General features: G+C 44.0%; 1 protein-coding gene across 1 annotated transcript in view; it reads right to left on the minus strand.

Annotated features, from left to right (window-relative positions):
- Positions 1 to 2,780, minus strand: part of LOC148074609 (calmodulin regulator protein PCP4-like) — a 38,676-nt gene extending 35,896 nt beyond the window's left edge. The window contains exon 1 of the mRNA XM_087795850.1: positions 2,707 to 2,780. Within this exon, the coding sequence (XP_087651976.1) occupies positions 2,707 to 2,715 (9 nt within the window). The 5' untranslated portion in view covers positions 2,716 to 2,780. The remainder of the gene's footprint in view (positions 1 to 2,706) is intronic.
- Positions 2,781 to 17,626: the final 14,846 nt, after the last annotated feature.

The following is a 17,626-nucleotide window of genomic DNA, read 5'->3' on the forward strand; positions in this document are numbered from 1 at the left end:
GTTCCTCACAAACATCTCACTGAAGAGAATCGTTGCTTCACGTTCCTCACAAACATCTCACTGAAGAGAATCGTTGCTTCATGTTCCTCACGAACATCTCACTGAAGAGAATCGTTGCTTCATGTTCCTCACGAACATCTCTCTGAAGAGAATCGTTGCTTCACGTTCCTCACAAACATCTCACTGAAGAGAATTGTTGCTTCATGTTCCTCACAAACATCTCACTGAAGAGAATCGTTGCTTCATGTTCCTCACGAACATCTCACTGAAGAGAATCGTTGCTTCATGTTCCTCATGAACATCTCACTGAAGAGAATCGTTGCTTCATGTTCCTCACGAACATCTCTCTGAAGAGAATCGTTGCTTCACGTTCCTCACAAACATCTCACTGAAGAGAATTGTTGCTTCACGTTCCTCACGAACATCTCTCTGAAGAGAATCGTTGCTTCACATTCCTCACAAACATCACACTGAAGAGAATCGTTGCTTCATGTTCCTCACGAACATCTCTCTGAAGAGAATCGTTGCTTCATGTTCCTCACGAACATCTCACTGAAGAGAATCGTTGCTTCATGTTCCTCACGAACATCTCACTGAAGAGAATCGTTGCTTCATGTTCCTCACGAACATCTCACTGAAGAGAATCGTTGCTTCACGTTCCTCACGAACATCTCACTGAAGAGAATCGTTGCTTCACGTTCCTCACGAACATCTCTCTGAAGAGAATCGTTGCTTCACGTTCCTCACGAACATCTCACTGAAGAGAATCGTTGCTTCACGTTCCTCACGAACATCTCACTGAAGAGAATCGTTGCTTCACGTTCCTCACGAACATCTCACTGAAGAGAATCGTTGCTTCACGTTCCTCACGAACATCTCACTGAAGAGAATCGTTGCTTCATGTTCCTCACGAACATCTCACTGAAGAGAATCGTTGCTTCATGTTCCTCACGAACATCTCACTGAAGAGAATCGTTGCTTCATGTTCCTCACGAACATCTCTCTGAAGAGAATCGTTGCTTCACGTTCCTCACGAACATCTCTCTGAAGAGAATCGTTGCTTCATGTTCCTCACGAACATCTCTCTGAAGAGAATCGTTGCTTCATGTTCCTCACAAACATCTCACTGAAGAGAATCGTTGCTTCATGTTCCTCACAAACATCTCACTGAAGAGAATCGTTGCTTCATGTTCCTCACGAACATCTCTCTGAAGAGAATCGTTGCTTCATGTTCCTCACGAACATCTCTCTGAAGAGAATCGTTGCTTCATGTTCCTCACAAACATCTCTCTGAAGAGAATCGTTGCTTCATGTTCCTCACGAACATCTCTCTGAAGAGAATCGTTGCTTCATGTTCCTCACGAACATCTCTCTGAAGAGAATCGTTGCTTCATGTTCCTCACGAACATCTCACTGAAGAGAATCGTTGCTTCATGTTCCTCACGAACATCTCTCTGAAGAGAATCGTTGCTTCATGTTCCTCACGAACATCTCTCTGAAGAGAATCGTTGCTTCACGTTCCTCACGAACATCTCTCTGAAGAGAATCGTTGCTTCATGTTCCTCACGAACATCTCACTGAAGAGAATCGTTGCTTCATGTTCCTCACGAACATCTCACTGAAGAGAATCGTTGCTTCATGTTCCTCACGAACATCTCACTGAAGAGAATCGTTGCTTCATGTTCCTCACGAACATCTCACTGAAGAGAATCGTTGCTTCACGTTCCTCACGAACATCTCACTGAAGAGAATCGTTGCTTCATGTTCCTCACGAACATCTCACTGAAGAGAATCGTTGCTTCACGTTCCTCACAAACATCTCACTGAAGAGAATCGTTGCTTCATGTTCCTCACGAACATCTCACTGAAGAGAATCGTTGCTTCACGTTCCTCACGAACATCTCACTGAAGAGAATCGTTGCTTCACGTTCCTCACGAACATCTCACTGAAGAGAATCGTTGCTTCATGTTCCTCACGAACATCTCACTGAAGAGAATCGTTGCTTCATGTTCCTCACGAACATCTCACTGAAGAGAATCGTTGCTTCATGTTCCTCACGAACATCTCACTGAAGAGAATCGTTGCTTCATGTTCCTCACGAACATCTCACTGAAGAGAATCATTGCTTCATGTTCCTCACGAACATCTCTCTGAAGAGAATCATTGCTTCATGTTCCTCACGAACATCTCACTGAAGAGAATCGTTGCTTCATGTTCCTCACGAACATCTCACTGAAGAGAATCATTGCTTCATGTTCCTCACAAACATCTCACTGAAGAGACTCGATGAAGGTTCATGTTTGAATCGTCGAGTCAAAGAGTCGCAGGTGAAACTGAATCAATGATTGATCTTCAGATGATGATCTTTGATCGAATTTAAACACAAACACAACTAGGATCTAAAGTCTTGTGACAATAAATCATAGTAATCAATTAATTAAGTCATTAATTAATCAATAGTAAACGTCTAGAGAAATGTTATTAAAATATACATTTGAAATGTGTTTTAAAATATATATTTGACAAGAGAAGTAAAAACACACAATAATCTCCATGAATTAATTCAAGCTTCAACGAGAGAAAACACTGCGGATCTCAGACTCAGACTCTCGTCTCGTTTCTTCACAAAAACATCCTAAGCTGCGCACAAACTTCACGTGCACGCGCGGCTCACGCGCGTCATCGCCGCACACACGTCCTCCTACCTCGCTCATGGTCTCGCTGGGTTCCTGATGCGGGAGAAGAAGCAGGAGTTTCAGCAACAGTCGTGAGTCAAGTGTGTGCGCGAGGAGGACACGCGCTTTTATAAAGTGCGAGCAGCGTGACGTCACGTCCGGACGCACCAATCCCAGCGCGCGCTGACTCTCATCAGGACCAGCCTCTTGAAATCTTCACGAGTCTCTCCATCCAGAGAAGATCTCGAGGAAATGTCGAGACACGGTTCAGGAAACACTGTGGTGCGTTCAATGACATCTGCTCTGAGTCACGAGACCTCGACAGACGATCTGGTGGAAGTCTGTGATGGAGTTCCTGGACAGGAGGCGTGGTGCTGTCATCGGAGATGTGTGTGAGGGAAGTGAAGATCCATGATAAAGAAGAACCATGATGTCTGCTCATGATATAGTGAGTGAAAAGATCCTGACACTGAAGTAAACAGCGAGTGAAGAAATATCTTTTATTTAAGATATTGAAAGTTTATTTGCTGTTTTAATATGTGTTTATGTTTTGAGGCACTGGGTTCTACACTGAGGCCACCAGGGGGCGCTAGTGGAGGTTTGACAATCATAGCGAAGAGAAGAATCGAATTTAATATAATAGAAATATTTAATATAATATAAAATATTAATATCATGAAATATATTTTTTTGTGTTTGTAAAGACTTCAGGGAAAGAAAGAAGAAAATGTTTCTTTACATTTTTACTGCGTTCAGGAGTCATTTTCGTGCTGATTTCATCTCATGGAGAAAAGTTTGGAGACAAACTTGACTGAACTGGTTTTTATCAACCAAACTCAAAAACACCTGCTCATCAAAAATCCCTCAAATAAAAGTTTTTCACGTTCATGCTGTTCAGACTCGTCGATATAGAACCAAATCCTAAAGAGTTCAACGACTCGCAGAGTCTTTGTCCAACAAGTCGTTGTTTATGAAGACGATTAAAAACACCTGAACACAGCGATGATGTCACAGCAGCACAATGTGCCCTAAAATAATACTGACAGAAGAAACATGTTTGGTATCAATGTGTTTTTCTCAGAAACCTTCATGAAACCGATGATCTGGAGCAGAGATGTTGAGGTTTGATGCTTCAATGAAAGATGATTTTAAGATCAAACATACGTGTTAATGAGTGTTTGATCACATGATCTTTAATACCGACTACACTATTTTAAGAGGAGGTAAAAGATTGATATTATCTTTTTAATCTGGATTCATCCTAATCATTTCATCTTAATTCTGTCCTTCAGCAGAATGTTATGTTTACAGGTCAACATACTTGAAACATGTGATCGGCTGATGTAACTGCAGTAGTTTGTGTGTCCGATGCTGAAGGTGAAAAGAAACACATTGAATCCACGTTGAAGACCAACACTAAAGATCAGGTGATCCTGTGACGTCACTGAACTAAACGAGTGACGCGCTGGAGAAAAGTTTTAACGGCGTTCTTGACGGATGTTTGCCCGGCGAGCTGATTAAAGTGCTTCTGAAGGAATGAGATCCATTCAGGAAATTACATTTCATGAAAGTTCTGCCAGTGACTGTGAAAGAAAAGTCTTGATTTCAGGAGAAACATTCATCAACGTCTGCGTCGTCAACGTCTGCGTCGTCAATGATTTGTCGTCAACGTCTTCAGTCTCCAGGCTGAGGACCAGGTCACAGAACAACATGTTGCTCAGATCAGCCTCAGATTCAAGTCGATGTCGTCGAGTCACAAAAGGACGTTTGATTGATGAGTTGAGAGGAAAACAATCACAGCCAAACATCTCTTAGCTGAACTTAGCTGTCTGAGGAACATGTCTGAGGAACATGTCTGAGGAGCAGGTCTGAGGAGCAGGTCTGAGGAGCAGGTCTGAGATGCAGGTCTGAGGAGCAGATCTCAGGAGCAGGTCTGAGGAACATGTCTGAGGAGCAGGTCTGAGGAACATGTCTGAGGAGCAGGTCTGAGGAGCAGGTCTGAGGAGCAGGTCTGAGATGCAGGTCTGAGGAGCAGATCTCAGGAGCAGGTCTGAGGAACATGTCTGAGGAGCAGGTCTGAGGAGCAGGTCTGAGGAACATGTCTGAGGAGCAGGTCTGAGGAGCAGATCTGAGGACCAAGTCTGAGGAGCAGATCTGAGATGCAGGTCTGAGGAGCAGATCTCAGGAGCAGGTCTGAGGAACATGTCTGAGGAGCAGGTCTGAGGACCAGGTCTGAGGACCAGGTCTGAACCGAGTTACTGGATCATACATAAACGATCAGGTGACGTCATCACTGCTGCATCAGTTTTCATGACAAAGTATCAACTTTGTTTTAACGTCTGGAGTTTAAACGTGTTAAACTACATCTCACCATCAATCAGTAGATTCTGACGTCAAAGGATTGAAACAACGATAGTTTACTCTGATGGTCTGATGTTGAAGCCCCGCCCACAACCTCTCTTTGGCTCGTGAGTTCATGTGACGTATGTTTGATCCTCGTTTGGTTTCTGGCTCCAGGTTTCTTCTAAAAGGAAGTTTTCCTCGCCATAGCTCACTGCAGTGTTTGCTCATTGTTGAATCGATCTGTTTTTCTTTCTCCACTATAGTCTTTCTTCAACTGTAAAGTGTCCTGAGATAACTTTGTTATGATGAGACACTTTAAATAATATTGAATTGAATTTACTTCCAAACATCTGCAGTATGTTTATTTGCCACCAATTCACTGATGTTTACTGACACAACAGCATTTGATTTTTTAGAGAACAAACAACAAAAAAGGTAAATATGTTACAAACACACTTTAAAGAACCACTTTGTTCTCCTTATCAAGCCTCGACACTGGATTCTCTGGAACATCTTCGTCTCTCATGTTACCAAGAGTTTCTGCTCGTAAACGTAAACTTTTCTGCCTTTTGACACTCGCGCGGAAATAAACGAGCTAAACTTCCCATTAAAGGTTTTCAAAATAACACGTAACAAAATAAAAGCATTCGAAATCCTTGCATCTACAAGAGTAGAAATGTTTTTTACTCAGAAAGATGGGAGACATTTAGAAACACTATTTTCTTGTCAAATACATCATTATTGAAGTAGTTGGTGATGTGATCAGAGAAGGAGATTAAAAAGGAGATTATTGACCTTGTTTTCTGAAGAACATATTTGAAAAAAGACATGATTGAGAAACATGTAGAGAACCAGACTGAGGAGCAGAAAGAAGGAAAACAGGAAGAAAAAAGTCAGAATAATATGTGATGTAAACTCATCGACTTCATCTCCACACAAATAAAACTCTTTTATTGGAGGTCAAAGGTTGAACTTTATTGACACTGAAGAGGAAACAAGAGTCACAATGATTACAAACAAAGAGTCAAAGAAAGATTCATCCAAACACACGTGGATCAGTACAAGGGTCTTAGATGTGAACACACAACGTTTGTCTTTCATAATCACACACCAGAACTCTCCGCTGTGTTCCAGAGAGATGTTAGAGATCACCAGGCTCGTGTCGGATAGAAAGATTCTGTCTTTTTGTTCTTGATAAAATACACGTGATTGTCTTCCTTCAGTTCTGTTTGTCTTCATGAACCAGAATATCTCATCAGGTTGTTGCCAGTCGCCACATTGTAGAGTCACGTTCTCTCCTCCAGTGAAGAACACATCAGCCGGGTCAGACTCAGGACACACATACAGGTAGTAATTATTCTGATCACTGTACTCACAGATGTATTGACCTGTGTGTTTCAAGGTCAGTGATGGAAACATCAGAGTGAAGTCTTCAAGTACTTCACAACTCTGATGGTTCTTCTCCAGACAGTAATAATTAAACAAACCAGAACTTACGCCAAACGTTACCAGAAGAGATGTTTTGCTCTTCACTTGCTGTAGTTTGTACTTTTTTATCAAAGCTAAATCAATGTTTCTTGTTCAGTGGTTATATTGATCTAAAGCCCACTGGTCACTCTGGTTTGGTCCCACACCCTCACAAGTCAGCTCCAGTGTCTGTCCAACCTAAGGTTTCAAGGACTGATGTCTCAGCTTTATCAGGTGTGAAGCATCAACGGAAACTATTGTGAACTCACATGATTGACACTATTTCAATGAAATAAAAACATAATTATTGCTTCATTCAATTTACTTTTTCCCTTTTATCAGTTAATTTTCTTAAAACCTGGACCTTTTAAAAACATCAACAGCACATTACCATAGTTTAAAGGCATACAGCAGCATAAAAGCCCTGTTTTTTAACTTCTTTTAAAAATGACCGGCAAGTTGTTGCGATTAGACGAGTTGAGAAAAAATGATCAAATGTCAGCTTCATTCCGATGGTGAGCTCCACAGCTTCATTCCGATGGTGAGCTCCACAGCTTCACTCCGATGGTGAGTTCCACAGCTTCACTCCGATGGTGAGTTCCACAGCTTCATTCCGATGGTGAGTTCCACAGCTTCATTCCGATGGTGAGCTCCACAGCTTCACTCCGATGGTGAGTTCCACAGCTTCATTCCGATGGTGAGTTCCACAGCTTCATTCCGATGGTGAGCTCCACAGCTTCACTCGATGGTGAGCTCCACAGCTTCATTCCGATGGTGAGCTCCACAGCTTCACTTGATGGTGAGTTCCACAGCTTCACTCCGATGGTGAGTTCCACAGCTTCATTCCGATGGTGAGCTCCACAGCTTCATTCCGATGGTGAGCTCCACAGCTTCACTCCGATGGTGAGTTCCACAGCTTCATTCCGATGGTGAGTTCCACAGCTTCATTCCGATGGTGAGCTCCACAGCTTCACTCCGATGGTGAGTTCCACAGCTTCATTCCGATGGTGAGTTCCACAGCTTCATTCCGATGGTGAGCTCCACAGCTTCACTCGATGGTGAGCTCCACAGCTTCATTCCGATGGTGAGCTCCACAGCTTCACTTGATGGTGAGTTCCACAGCTTCATTCCGATGGTGAGTTCCACAGCTTCATTCCGATGGTGAGCTCCACAGCTTCACTCCGATGGTGAGTTCCACAGCTTCATTCCGATGGTGAGTTCCACAGCTTCATTCCGATGGTGAGCTCCACAGCTTCACTCGATGGTGAGTTCCACAGCTTCATTCCGATGGTGAGCTCCACAGCTTCACTCGATGGTGAGTTCCACAGCTTCATTCCGATGGTGAGCTCCACAGCTTCACTTGATGGTGAGTTCCACAGCTTCATTCCGATGGTGAGCTCCACAGCTTCATTCCGATGGTGAGCTCCACAGCTTCACTTGATGGTGAGCTCAACAGCTTCATTCCGATGGTGAGCTCCACAGCTTCATTCCGATGGTGAGCTCCACAGCTTCACTTGATGGTGAGCTCAACAGCTTCATTCCGATGGTGAGCTCCACAGCTTCACTTGATGGTGAGCTCAACAGCTTCATTCCGATGGTGAGCTCCACAGCTTCATTCCGATGGTGAGCTCCACAGCTTCACTCCGATGGTGAGTTCCACAGCTTCATTCCGATGGTGAGCTCCACAGCTTCATTCCGATGGTGAGCTCCACAGCTTCACTTGATGGTGAGCTCAACAGCTTCATTCCGATGGTGAGCTCCACAGCTTCACTCGATGGTGAGCTCCACAGCTTCATTCCGATGGTGAGCTCCACAGCTTCACTCCGATGGTGAGTTCCACAGCTTCATTCCGATGGTGAGCTCCACAGCTTCACTCCGATGGTGAGCTCCACAGCTTCACTCGATGGTGAGCTCCACAGCTTCATTCCGATGGTGAGCTCCACAGCTTCATTCCGATGGTGAGCTCCACAGCTTCACTCCGATGGTGAGCTCCACAGCTTCACTTGATGGTGAACTCAACAGCTTCATTCCGATGGTGAGCTCCACAGCTTCACTCGATGGTGAGCTCCACAGCTTCACTTGATGGTGAGCTCCACAGCTTCATTCCGATGGTGAGCTCCACAGCTTCACTTGATGGTGAGCTCCACAGCTTCATTCCGATGGTGAGCTCCACAGCTTCACTCGATGGTGAGCTCCACAGCTTCATTCCGATGGTGAGCTCCACAGCTTCACTCCGATGGTGAGCTCCAAAGCTTCACTCGATGGTGAGCTCCACAGCTTCACTCCGATGGTGAGCTCCACAGCTTCACTCCGATGGTGAGCTCCACAGCTTCACTCCGATGGTGAGCTCCACAGCTTCACTCCGATGGTGAGCTCCACAGCTTCACTCGATGGTGAGCTCCACAGCTTCACTCCGATGGTGAGCTCCACAGCTTCACTCCGATGGTGAGCTCCAAAGCTTCACTCGATGGTGAGCTCCACAGCTTCACTCCGATGGTGAGCTCCACAGCTTCACTCCGATGGTGAGCTCCACAGCTTCACTCCGATGGTGAGCTCCACAGCTTCACTCCGATGGTGAGCTCCACAGCTTCACTCGATGGTGAGCTCCACAGCTTCACTCGATATTTAGCTCCACAGCTTCATTCCGATGGTGAGCTCCACAGCTTCACTCGATATTTAGCTCCACAGCTTCACTTGATGGTGAGCTCCACAGCTTCACTCCGATGGTGAGCTCCACAGCTTCACTCCGATGGTGAGCTCCACAGCTTCACTCGATGGTGAGCTCCACAGCTTCACTCCGATGGTGAGCTCCACAGCTTCACTCGATGGTGAGCTCCACAGCTTCACTCCGATGGTGAGCTCCACAGCTTCACTCGATGGTGAGCTCCACAGCTTCACTCGATGGTGAGCTCCACAGCTTCATTCCGATGGTGAGCTCCACAGCTTCATTCCGATGGTGAGCTCCACAGCTTCATTCCGATGGTGAGCTCCACAGCTTCACTCCGATGGTGAGCTCCACAGCTTCATTCCGATGGTGAGCTCCACAGCTCCACAGCTTCTCTCACTTGATTCCATGTTGAGCCAAAGCACAAGTCAATAACAAGACGGACAAAAGACAATTAACCCTGTGACCGTCAAGAAGGTCCAGCAGACAGGCTCGCCATGAGTTGACTTCACACATCACTGTGAACTTGTTCAAAACACACTTCTGTAGTTGTGACAGTTTTTGATGATCAGACAAGATCAATCAATCCTGGATCATTATTGACACTAACTTCTGATCATATTATATGTCCTGAACCTTCATGAGCAGATCATGTGACCTCCATGTCAAGGTCAAAGATCCTACTTTTGAAATAAAGAGCTTTGATGAAAATATGTTCTTTTTTATTTCTTCATCATTTTTAATCATCAGTGAAGGTTTCAGCTGCTTTCTGAACAACTACACAACTACACACATGTAGGCGTGTGTGCGTGCATGTGTACTTGTGCGTGTGTGGGGGCGTGTGTGCGTGTGCATGTGCCTGTGTGTGTGCGTGCATTCGTGCATCTGTGCATGTGCGTGTGTGTCATGTGTGTGTGTCTGCAGGGTTGTGTGGTTGTCGACTGTCACAACACAGTCCCCTCAGACGTTCTTCTTGTTTTCATGACTTGATTTAATCCTGAAGCTGAAAAGCTTCAACATCCCATAATGAAATCTCTGAGCCTGACACCCCTGACACACATTTACACACACACACACACACACACACAAACACACACACACAGAGTTTGAGTAATGAAACAGTGGCTATGTAATAGCGGGTCATGTTACGGGGGTGCTATGTTAACCTGTGACGCAGATCATGAATGTCAGTTGATTTAAGTAATAATATAGTAATAATGAGGAAATAGTTTTTGGTGAAAACAAGTTAAAACATTTTTGAAAATAATTATGTCAATCATGAAAATGAGTGAATAATAATGAAACTTTTGAAACGATTAAAAAAAATTATAATACGTTTTTTTTATACTGAAAAATCTTTTCCTTTCTCTCTCTGTGGTTGAAGATATAAAAGCTTTTATTTTGAAGTTCTCATTGAAAATAACTCGTTTTAAGTCACTGTTGACATTAAAAAAAAGTGTTAATTCACTTTGTTCATGTTTGTTAATATAAATAAAACGGTGACGACTGAACAGAAACAAACAGGAAGTGAAGCAGAACCGATGCTTGACTTCCTGTCGTGACTCTGACAGACGTGATGGTCTTCATGTCGACCACCCAGAGCTGGTCCAGATCACAGTATGGATTCCATTCGTCTTGCGTGACGCGCCTGATCGATAGCAATCGTATTACAAGTGGAGCGCGGCCAACACTGTGCGCCGTCAGCGAGAGCCGAAGACGAATGAGTTTGAAAATATCAGCTGTTCAGCTGTTGATGGCGGAGACGAAACACTTTTCAATGGAATCAATGTTCTACGTCCTGGTGCTGTCACTCAAACCTTGGTCCTGATAATGAGTCTTATCTTCAGTTGTTTCTCTGGTGGAGACGAACAGGAAGTTCAGATGCTTTTGAATCAAAGTTAAAACTACGATGTTTTCACAACAACAATAAGATTAGAGGTTAATGTTCATGTTGGTGAACTATAACTGTGTCTTACCTGTGTCTCACCTGTGTCTCACCTGTGTCTCTAACCTGTGTCTCACCTGTGTCTCACCTGTGTCTCACCTGTGTCTCACGTGTGTCTCACCTGTGTCTCACCTGTGTCTCACCTGTGTCTCTAACCTGTGTCTCACCTGTGTCTCACCTGTGTCTCACGTGTGTCTCTAACCTGTGTCTCACCTGTGTCTCACCTGTGTCTCACGTGTGTCTCTAACCTGTGTCTCACCTGTGTCTCACCTGTGTCTCACGTGTGTCTCTAACCTGTGTCTCACCTGTGTCTCACCTGTGTCTCACCTGTGTCTCTAACCTGTGTCTTACCTGTGTCTCACCAGTGTCTCACCTGTGTCTCACGTGTGTCTCACGTGTGTCTCACCTGTGTCTCTAACCTGTGTCTTACCTGTGTCTCTAACCTGTGTCTCACCTGTGTCTCACCTGTGTCTCACCTGTGTCTCACCTGTGTCTCACGTGTGTCTCTAACCTGTGTCTCACCTGTGTCTCACGTGTGTCTCTAACCTGTGTCTCACCTGTGTCTCACCTGTGTCTCACGTGTGTCTCTAACCTGTGTCTCACCTGTGTCTCACCTGTGTCTCACCTGTGTCTCTAACCTGTGTCTTACCTGTGTCTCACCTGTGTCTCACCTGTGTCTCACCTGTGTCTCACCTGTGTCTCACGTGTGTCTCACCTGTGTCTCACCTGTGTCTCACGTGTGTCTCTAACCTGTGTCTCACCTGTGTCTCACCTGTGTCTCACCTGTGTCTCACCTGTGTCTCACCTGTGTCTCTAACCTGTGTCTCACCTGTGTCTCACCTGTGTCTCACGTGTGTCTCACCTGTGTCTCACCTGTGTCTCACGTGTGTCTTACCTGTGTCTCACGTGTGTCTCACCTGTGTCTCACCTGTGTCTCACGTGTGTCTCACCTGTGTCTCACCTGTGTCTCACCTGTGTCTCACCTGTGTCTCTAACCTGTCTTACCTGTGTCTCACCTGTGTCTCACCTGTGTCTCACGTGTGTGTCTCACCTGTGTCTCACCTGTGTCTCACCTGTGTCTCACGTGTGTCTCTAACCTGTGTCTCACCTGTGTCTCACGTGTGTCTCTAACCTGTGTCTAACCTGTGTCTCACCTGTGTCTCACGTGTGTCTCACCTGTGTCTCACGTGTGTCTCTAACCTGTGTCTTACCTGTGTCTCACCTGTGTCTCACCTGTGTCTCACCTGTGTCTCTAACCTGTGTCTTACCTGTGTCTCACCTGTGTCTCACCTGTGTCTCACGTGTGTCTCTTACCTGTGTCTCACCTGTGTCTCACCTGATAACTACACACTCATGATAACTACACACTCATGATAACTACACACTCATGATAACTACACACACATGATAACTACACACTCATGATAACTACACACACATGATAACTACACACTCATGATTACTACACACACATGATAACTACACACTCATGATAACTACACACACATGATAACTACACACTCATGATAACTACACACTCATGATAACTACACACACATGATAACTACACACTCATAACTACACACACATGATAACTACACACTCATGATAACTACACACACATGATAACTACACACTCATGATAACTACACACACATGATAACTACACACTCATGATAACTACACACTCATGATAACTACACACTCATGATAACTACACACACATGATAACTACACACTCATGATAACTACACACTCATGATAACTACACACTCATGATAACTACACACTCATGATAACTACACACTCATGATAACTACACACTCATGATAACTACACACTCATGATAACTACACACACATGATAACTACACACTCATGATCACTACACACTCATGACAACTACACACTCATGATAACTACACACTCATGATAACTACAGACTCATGATAACTACACACTCATGATAACTACACACTCATGACAACTACACACTCATGATAACTACACACTCATGATAACTACACACTCATGATAACTACACACACATGATAACTACACACACATGATAACTACACACTCATGATAACTACACACACATGATAACTACACACACATGATAACTACACACTCATGACAACTACACACTCATGATAACTACACACACATGATAACTACACACTCATGACAACTACACACTCATGATAACTACACACTCATGATAACTACACACTCATGATAACTACACACACATGATAACTACACACACATGATAACTACACACTCATGATAACTACACACACATGATAACTACACACACATGATAACTACACACTCATGATAACTACACACACATGATAACTACACACTCATGACAACTACACACACATGATAACTACACACTCATGACAACTACACACTCATGACAACTACACACTCATGACAACGAGAGATATTTCATCACAGAAGTTCAAGTGACTCAGCGTTTTTACGACTCAATGAAACGAAGAAGAAACGTTTGACGCTTCAGTCGAAGTCACTTATTGTTTCTGTTTAAAAGCTTCTTCTCGCGTTCAACTCTGTAATGATAAGTTACATGAAGCTGCTGAATCAGCATCAGAACGCTGCCAGTTCATGATTGATCACTGATCGCGGATCAATAGATGTTAACCCGGACACTTGAACGATCAGAGACTTAGAGGATCTAAATTAGAATCTGTCCGATCAATACACCAGAAAATAAAAAGATCTTCCAGACGTGAAAGGAAGTGAAAAGAGAATCAAAGTGACTTTTGTTCATTAAAGCGTTTCAGGATTTGTTTATTGATCCTGAGCTCAAACTCCATAGATATGATTGACATGAAGAGGATCATTAAATAAATATTTAATATAAATATACGCTGATAACAAAATCAAATTTAAGTCACTCAGATATTTGTCAGAACTTTCCTCAGACGAGTGTAAACATTGAGACAGTGTTGCAGGAGAACATGACATGAAAACACACAACAATTTAATTGATGCTGAGAGTTGATCAGAAGCTGCAGCTCAATCCACTGTGAAGCATCAAGAAATGTGAGTTCTTCTACTAGAGCAGCTCAGAATTCTGGCTGCAGAGTTCTTGATCTTGACCGACAGACAGTCTTTGTTTCATTGAAGCGATACATTTTCCAGTTAAAGTGTTTGACATCTACTTTTAAAACATCACACGTTCTTGAACGCACCATAGAAATCCCATTGTCATTGAATGCATTGTTGATGTCGATGAGGAGCAAAAAACGTGAGCAGAGGTTGTGTTTCTTCTGGTCGAACTCAATGACTCGGTCTAACTTGTAACCTAGTTAACATTATTATTATTTATTAACTTTTGTGTATTGACGAGAATCTGGTGATACCATGTGTGTCACGATACATGTTCTGTTCTCACCTGGTATCGTTTCAACTCACTGATGTTCTGTTCTCACCTGGTATCGTCTCTATTCAAAGATGTTCTGTTCTCACCTGGTATCGTTTCAACTCACTGATGTTCTGTTCTCACCTGGTATCGTCTCAACTCACTGATGTTCTCACTTGGTATCGTCTCAACTCACTGATGTTCTGTTCTCACCTGGTATCGTCTCTATTCAAAGATGTTCTGTTCTCACCTGGTATCGTCTCAACTCACTGATGTTCTGTTCTCACCTGGTATCGTCTCAACTCACTGATGTTCTGTTCTCACCTGGTATCGTTTCAACTCACTGATCTTCTGTTCTCACCTGGTATCGTCTCTATTCAAAGATGTTCTGTTCTCACCTGGTATCGTCTCAACTCACTGATGTTCTGTTCTCACCTGGTATCGTCTCAACTCACTGATGTTCTGTTCTCACCTGGAATCGTCTCTATTCAAAGATGTTCTGTTCTCACCTGGTATCGTCTCAACTCACTGATGTTCTGTTCTCACCTGGTATCGTCTCAACTCACTGATGTTCTGTTCTCACTTGGTATCGTCTCAACTCACTGATGTTCTGTTCTCACCTGGTATCGTTTCAACTCACTGATGTTCTGTTCTCACCTGGTATCGTTTCAACTCACTGATGTTCTGTTCTCACCTGGTATCGTCTCAACTCACTGATGTTCTGTTCTCACCTGGTATCGTTTCAACTCACTGATGTTCTGTTCTCACCTGGTATCGTTTCAACTCACTGATGTTCTGTTCTCACCTGGTATCGTCTCAACTCACTGATGTTCTGTTCTCACCTGGTATCGTTTCAACTCACTGATGTTCTGTTCTCACCTGGTATCGTTTCAACTCACTGATGTTCTGTTCTCACCTGGTATCGTTTCAACTCACTGATCTTCTGTTCTCACCTGGTATCGTCTCTATTCAAAGATGTTCTGTTCTCACCTGGTATCGTCTCAACTCACTGATGTTCTGTTCTCACCTGGTATCGTCTCAACTCACTGATGTTCTGTTCTCACCTGGAATCGTCTCTATTCAAAGATGTTCTGTTCTCACCTGGTATCGTCTCAACTCACTGATGTTCTGTTCTCACTTGGTATCGTCTCAACTCACTGATGTTCTGTTCTCACCTGGTATCGTTTCAACTCACTGATGTTCTGTTCTCACCTGGTATCGTTTCAACTCACTGATGTTCTGTTCTCACCTGGTATCGTTTCAACTCACTGATGTTCTGTTCTCACCTGGTATCGTCTCAACTCACTGATGTTCTGTTCTCACCTGGTATCGTCTCAACTCACTGATGTTCTGTTCTCACCTGGTATCGTTTCAACTCACTGATGTTCTGTTCTCACCTGGTATCGTTTCAACTCACTGATGTTCTGTTCTCACCTGGTATCGTTTCAACTCACTGATCTTCTGTTCTCACCTGGTATCGTTTCAACTCACTGATGTTCTGTTCTCACCTGGTATCGTCTCAACTCACTGATGTTCTGTTCTCACCTGGTATCGTTTCAACTCACTGATGTTCTGTTCTCACCTGGTATCGTCTCAACTCACTGATGTTCTGTTCTCACCTGGTATCGTCTCAACTCACTGATGTTCTCACTTGGTATCGTCTCCACTCACTGATGTTCTGTTCTCACCTGGTATCGTTTCAAGTCACTGATGTTCTGTTCTCACCTGGTATCGTCTCAACTCACTGATGTTCTGTTCTCACCTGGTATCGTTTCAAGTCACTGATGTTCTGTTCTCACCTGGTATCGTTTCAACTCACTGATGTTCTGTTCTCACCTGGTATCGTTTCAACTCACTGATGTTCTGTTCTCACCTGGTATCGTCTCAACTCACTGATGTTCTGTTCTCACCTGGTATCGTTTCAACTCACTGATGTTCTGTTCTCACCTGGTATCGTCTCAACTCACTGATGTTCTGTTCTCACCTGGTATCGTTTCAAGTCACTGATGTTCTGTTCTCACCTGGTATCGTCTCAACTCACTGATGTTCTGTTCTCACCTGGTATCGTTTCAACTCACTGATGTTCTGTTCTCACCTGGTATCGTCTCAACTCACTGATGTTCTCACTTGGTATCGTCTCAACTCACTGATGTTCTGTTCTCACCTGGTATCGTCTCAACTCACTGAAGTTCTGTTCTCACCTGGTATCGTCTCAACTCACTGATGTTCTGTTCTCACCTGGTATCGTCTCAACTCACTGATGTTCTGTTCTCACTTGGTATCGTCTCAACTCACTGATGTTCTGTTCTCACTCGGTATCGTCTCAACTCACTGATGTTCTGTTCTCACCTGGTATCGTCTCAACTCACTGATGTTCTGTTCTCACCTGGTATCGTCTCAACTCACTGATGTTCTGTTCTCACCTGGTATCGTCTCAACTCACTGATGTTCTGTTCTCACCTGGTATCGTCTCAACTCACTGATGTTCTGTTCTCACCTGGTATCGTCTCAACTCACTGATGTTCTGTTCTCACCTGGTATCGTCTCAACTCACTGATGTTCTCACTTGGTATCGTCTCAACTCACTGATGTTCTGTTCTCACCTGGTATCGTCTCAACTCACTGAAGTTCTGTTCTCACCTGGTATCGTCTCAACTCACTGATGTTCTGTTCTCACTTGGTATCGTCTCAACTCACTGATGTTCTGTTCTCACCTGGTATCGTCTCAACTCACTGATGTTCTGTTCTCACCTGGTATCGTCTCAACTCACTGAAGTTCTGTTCTCACCTGGTATCGTCTCAACTCACTGATGTTCTGTTCTCACCTGGTATCGTCTCAACTCACTGATGTTCTGTTCTCACCTGGTATTGTCTCAACTCACTGATGTTCTGTTCACACCTGGTATCGCCTCAACTCACTGATGTTCTGTTCTCACCTGGTATCGTCTCAACTCACTGATGTTCTGTTCTCACCTGGTATCGTCTCAACTCACTGATGTTCTGTTCTCACCTGGAATCGTCTCTATTCAAAGATGTTCTGTTCTCACCTGGTATCGTCTCAACTCACTGATGTTCTGTTCTCACCTGGTATCGTCTCAACTCACTGATGTTCTGTTCTCACCTGGTATCGTTTCAAC

This window comes from Callionymus lyra, chromosome 7, assembly GCF_982586985.1.
Source record: "Callionymus lyra chromosome 7, fCalLyr1.hap1.1, whole genome shotgun sequence".
Classification (NCBI taxonomy): Eukaryota; Metazoa; Chordata; class Actinopteri; order Syngnathiformes; family Callionymidae; genus Callionymus; species Callionymus lyra.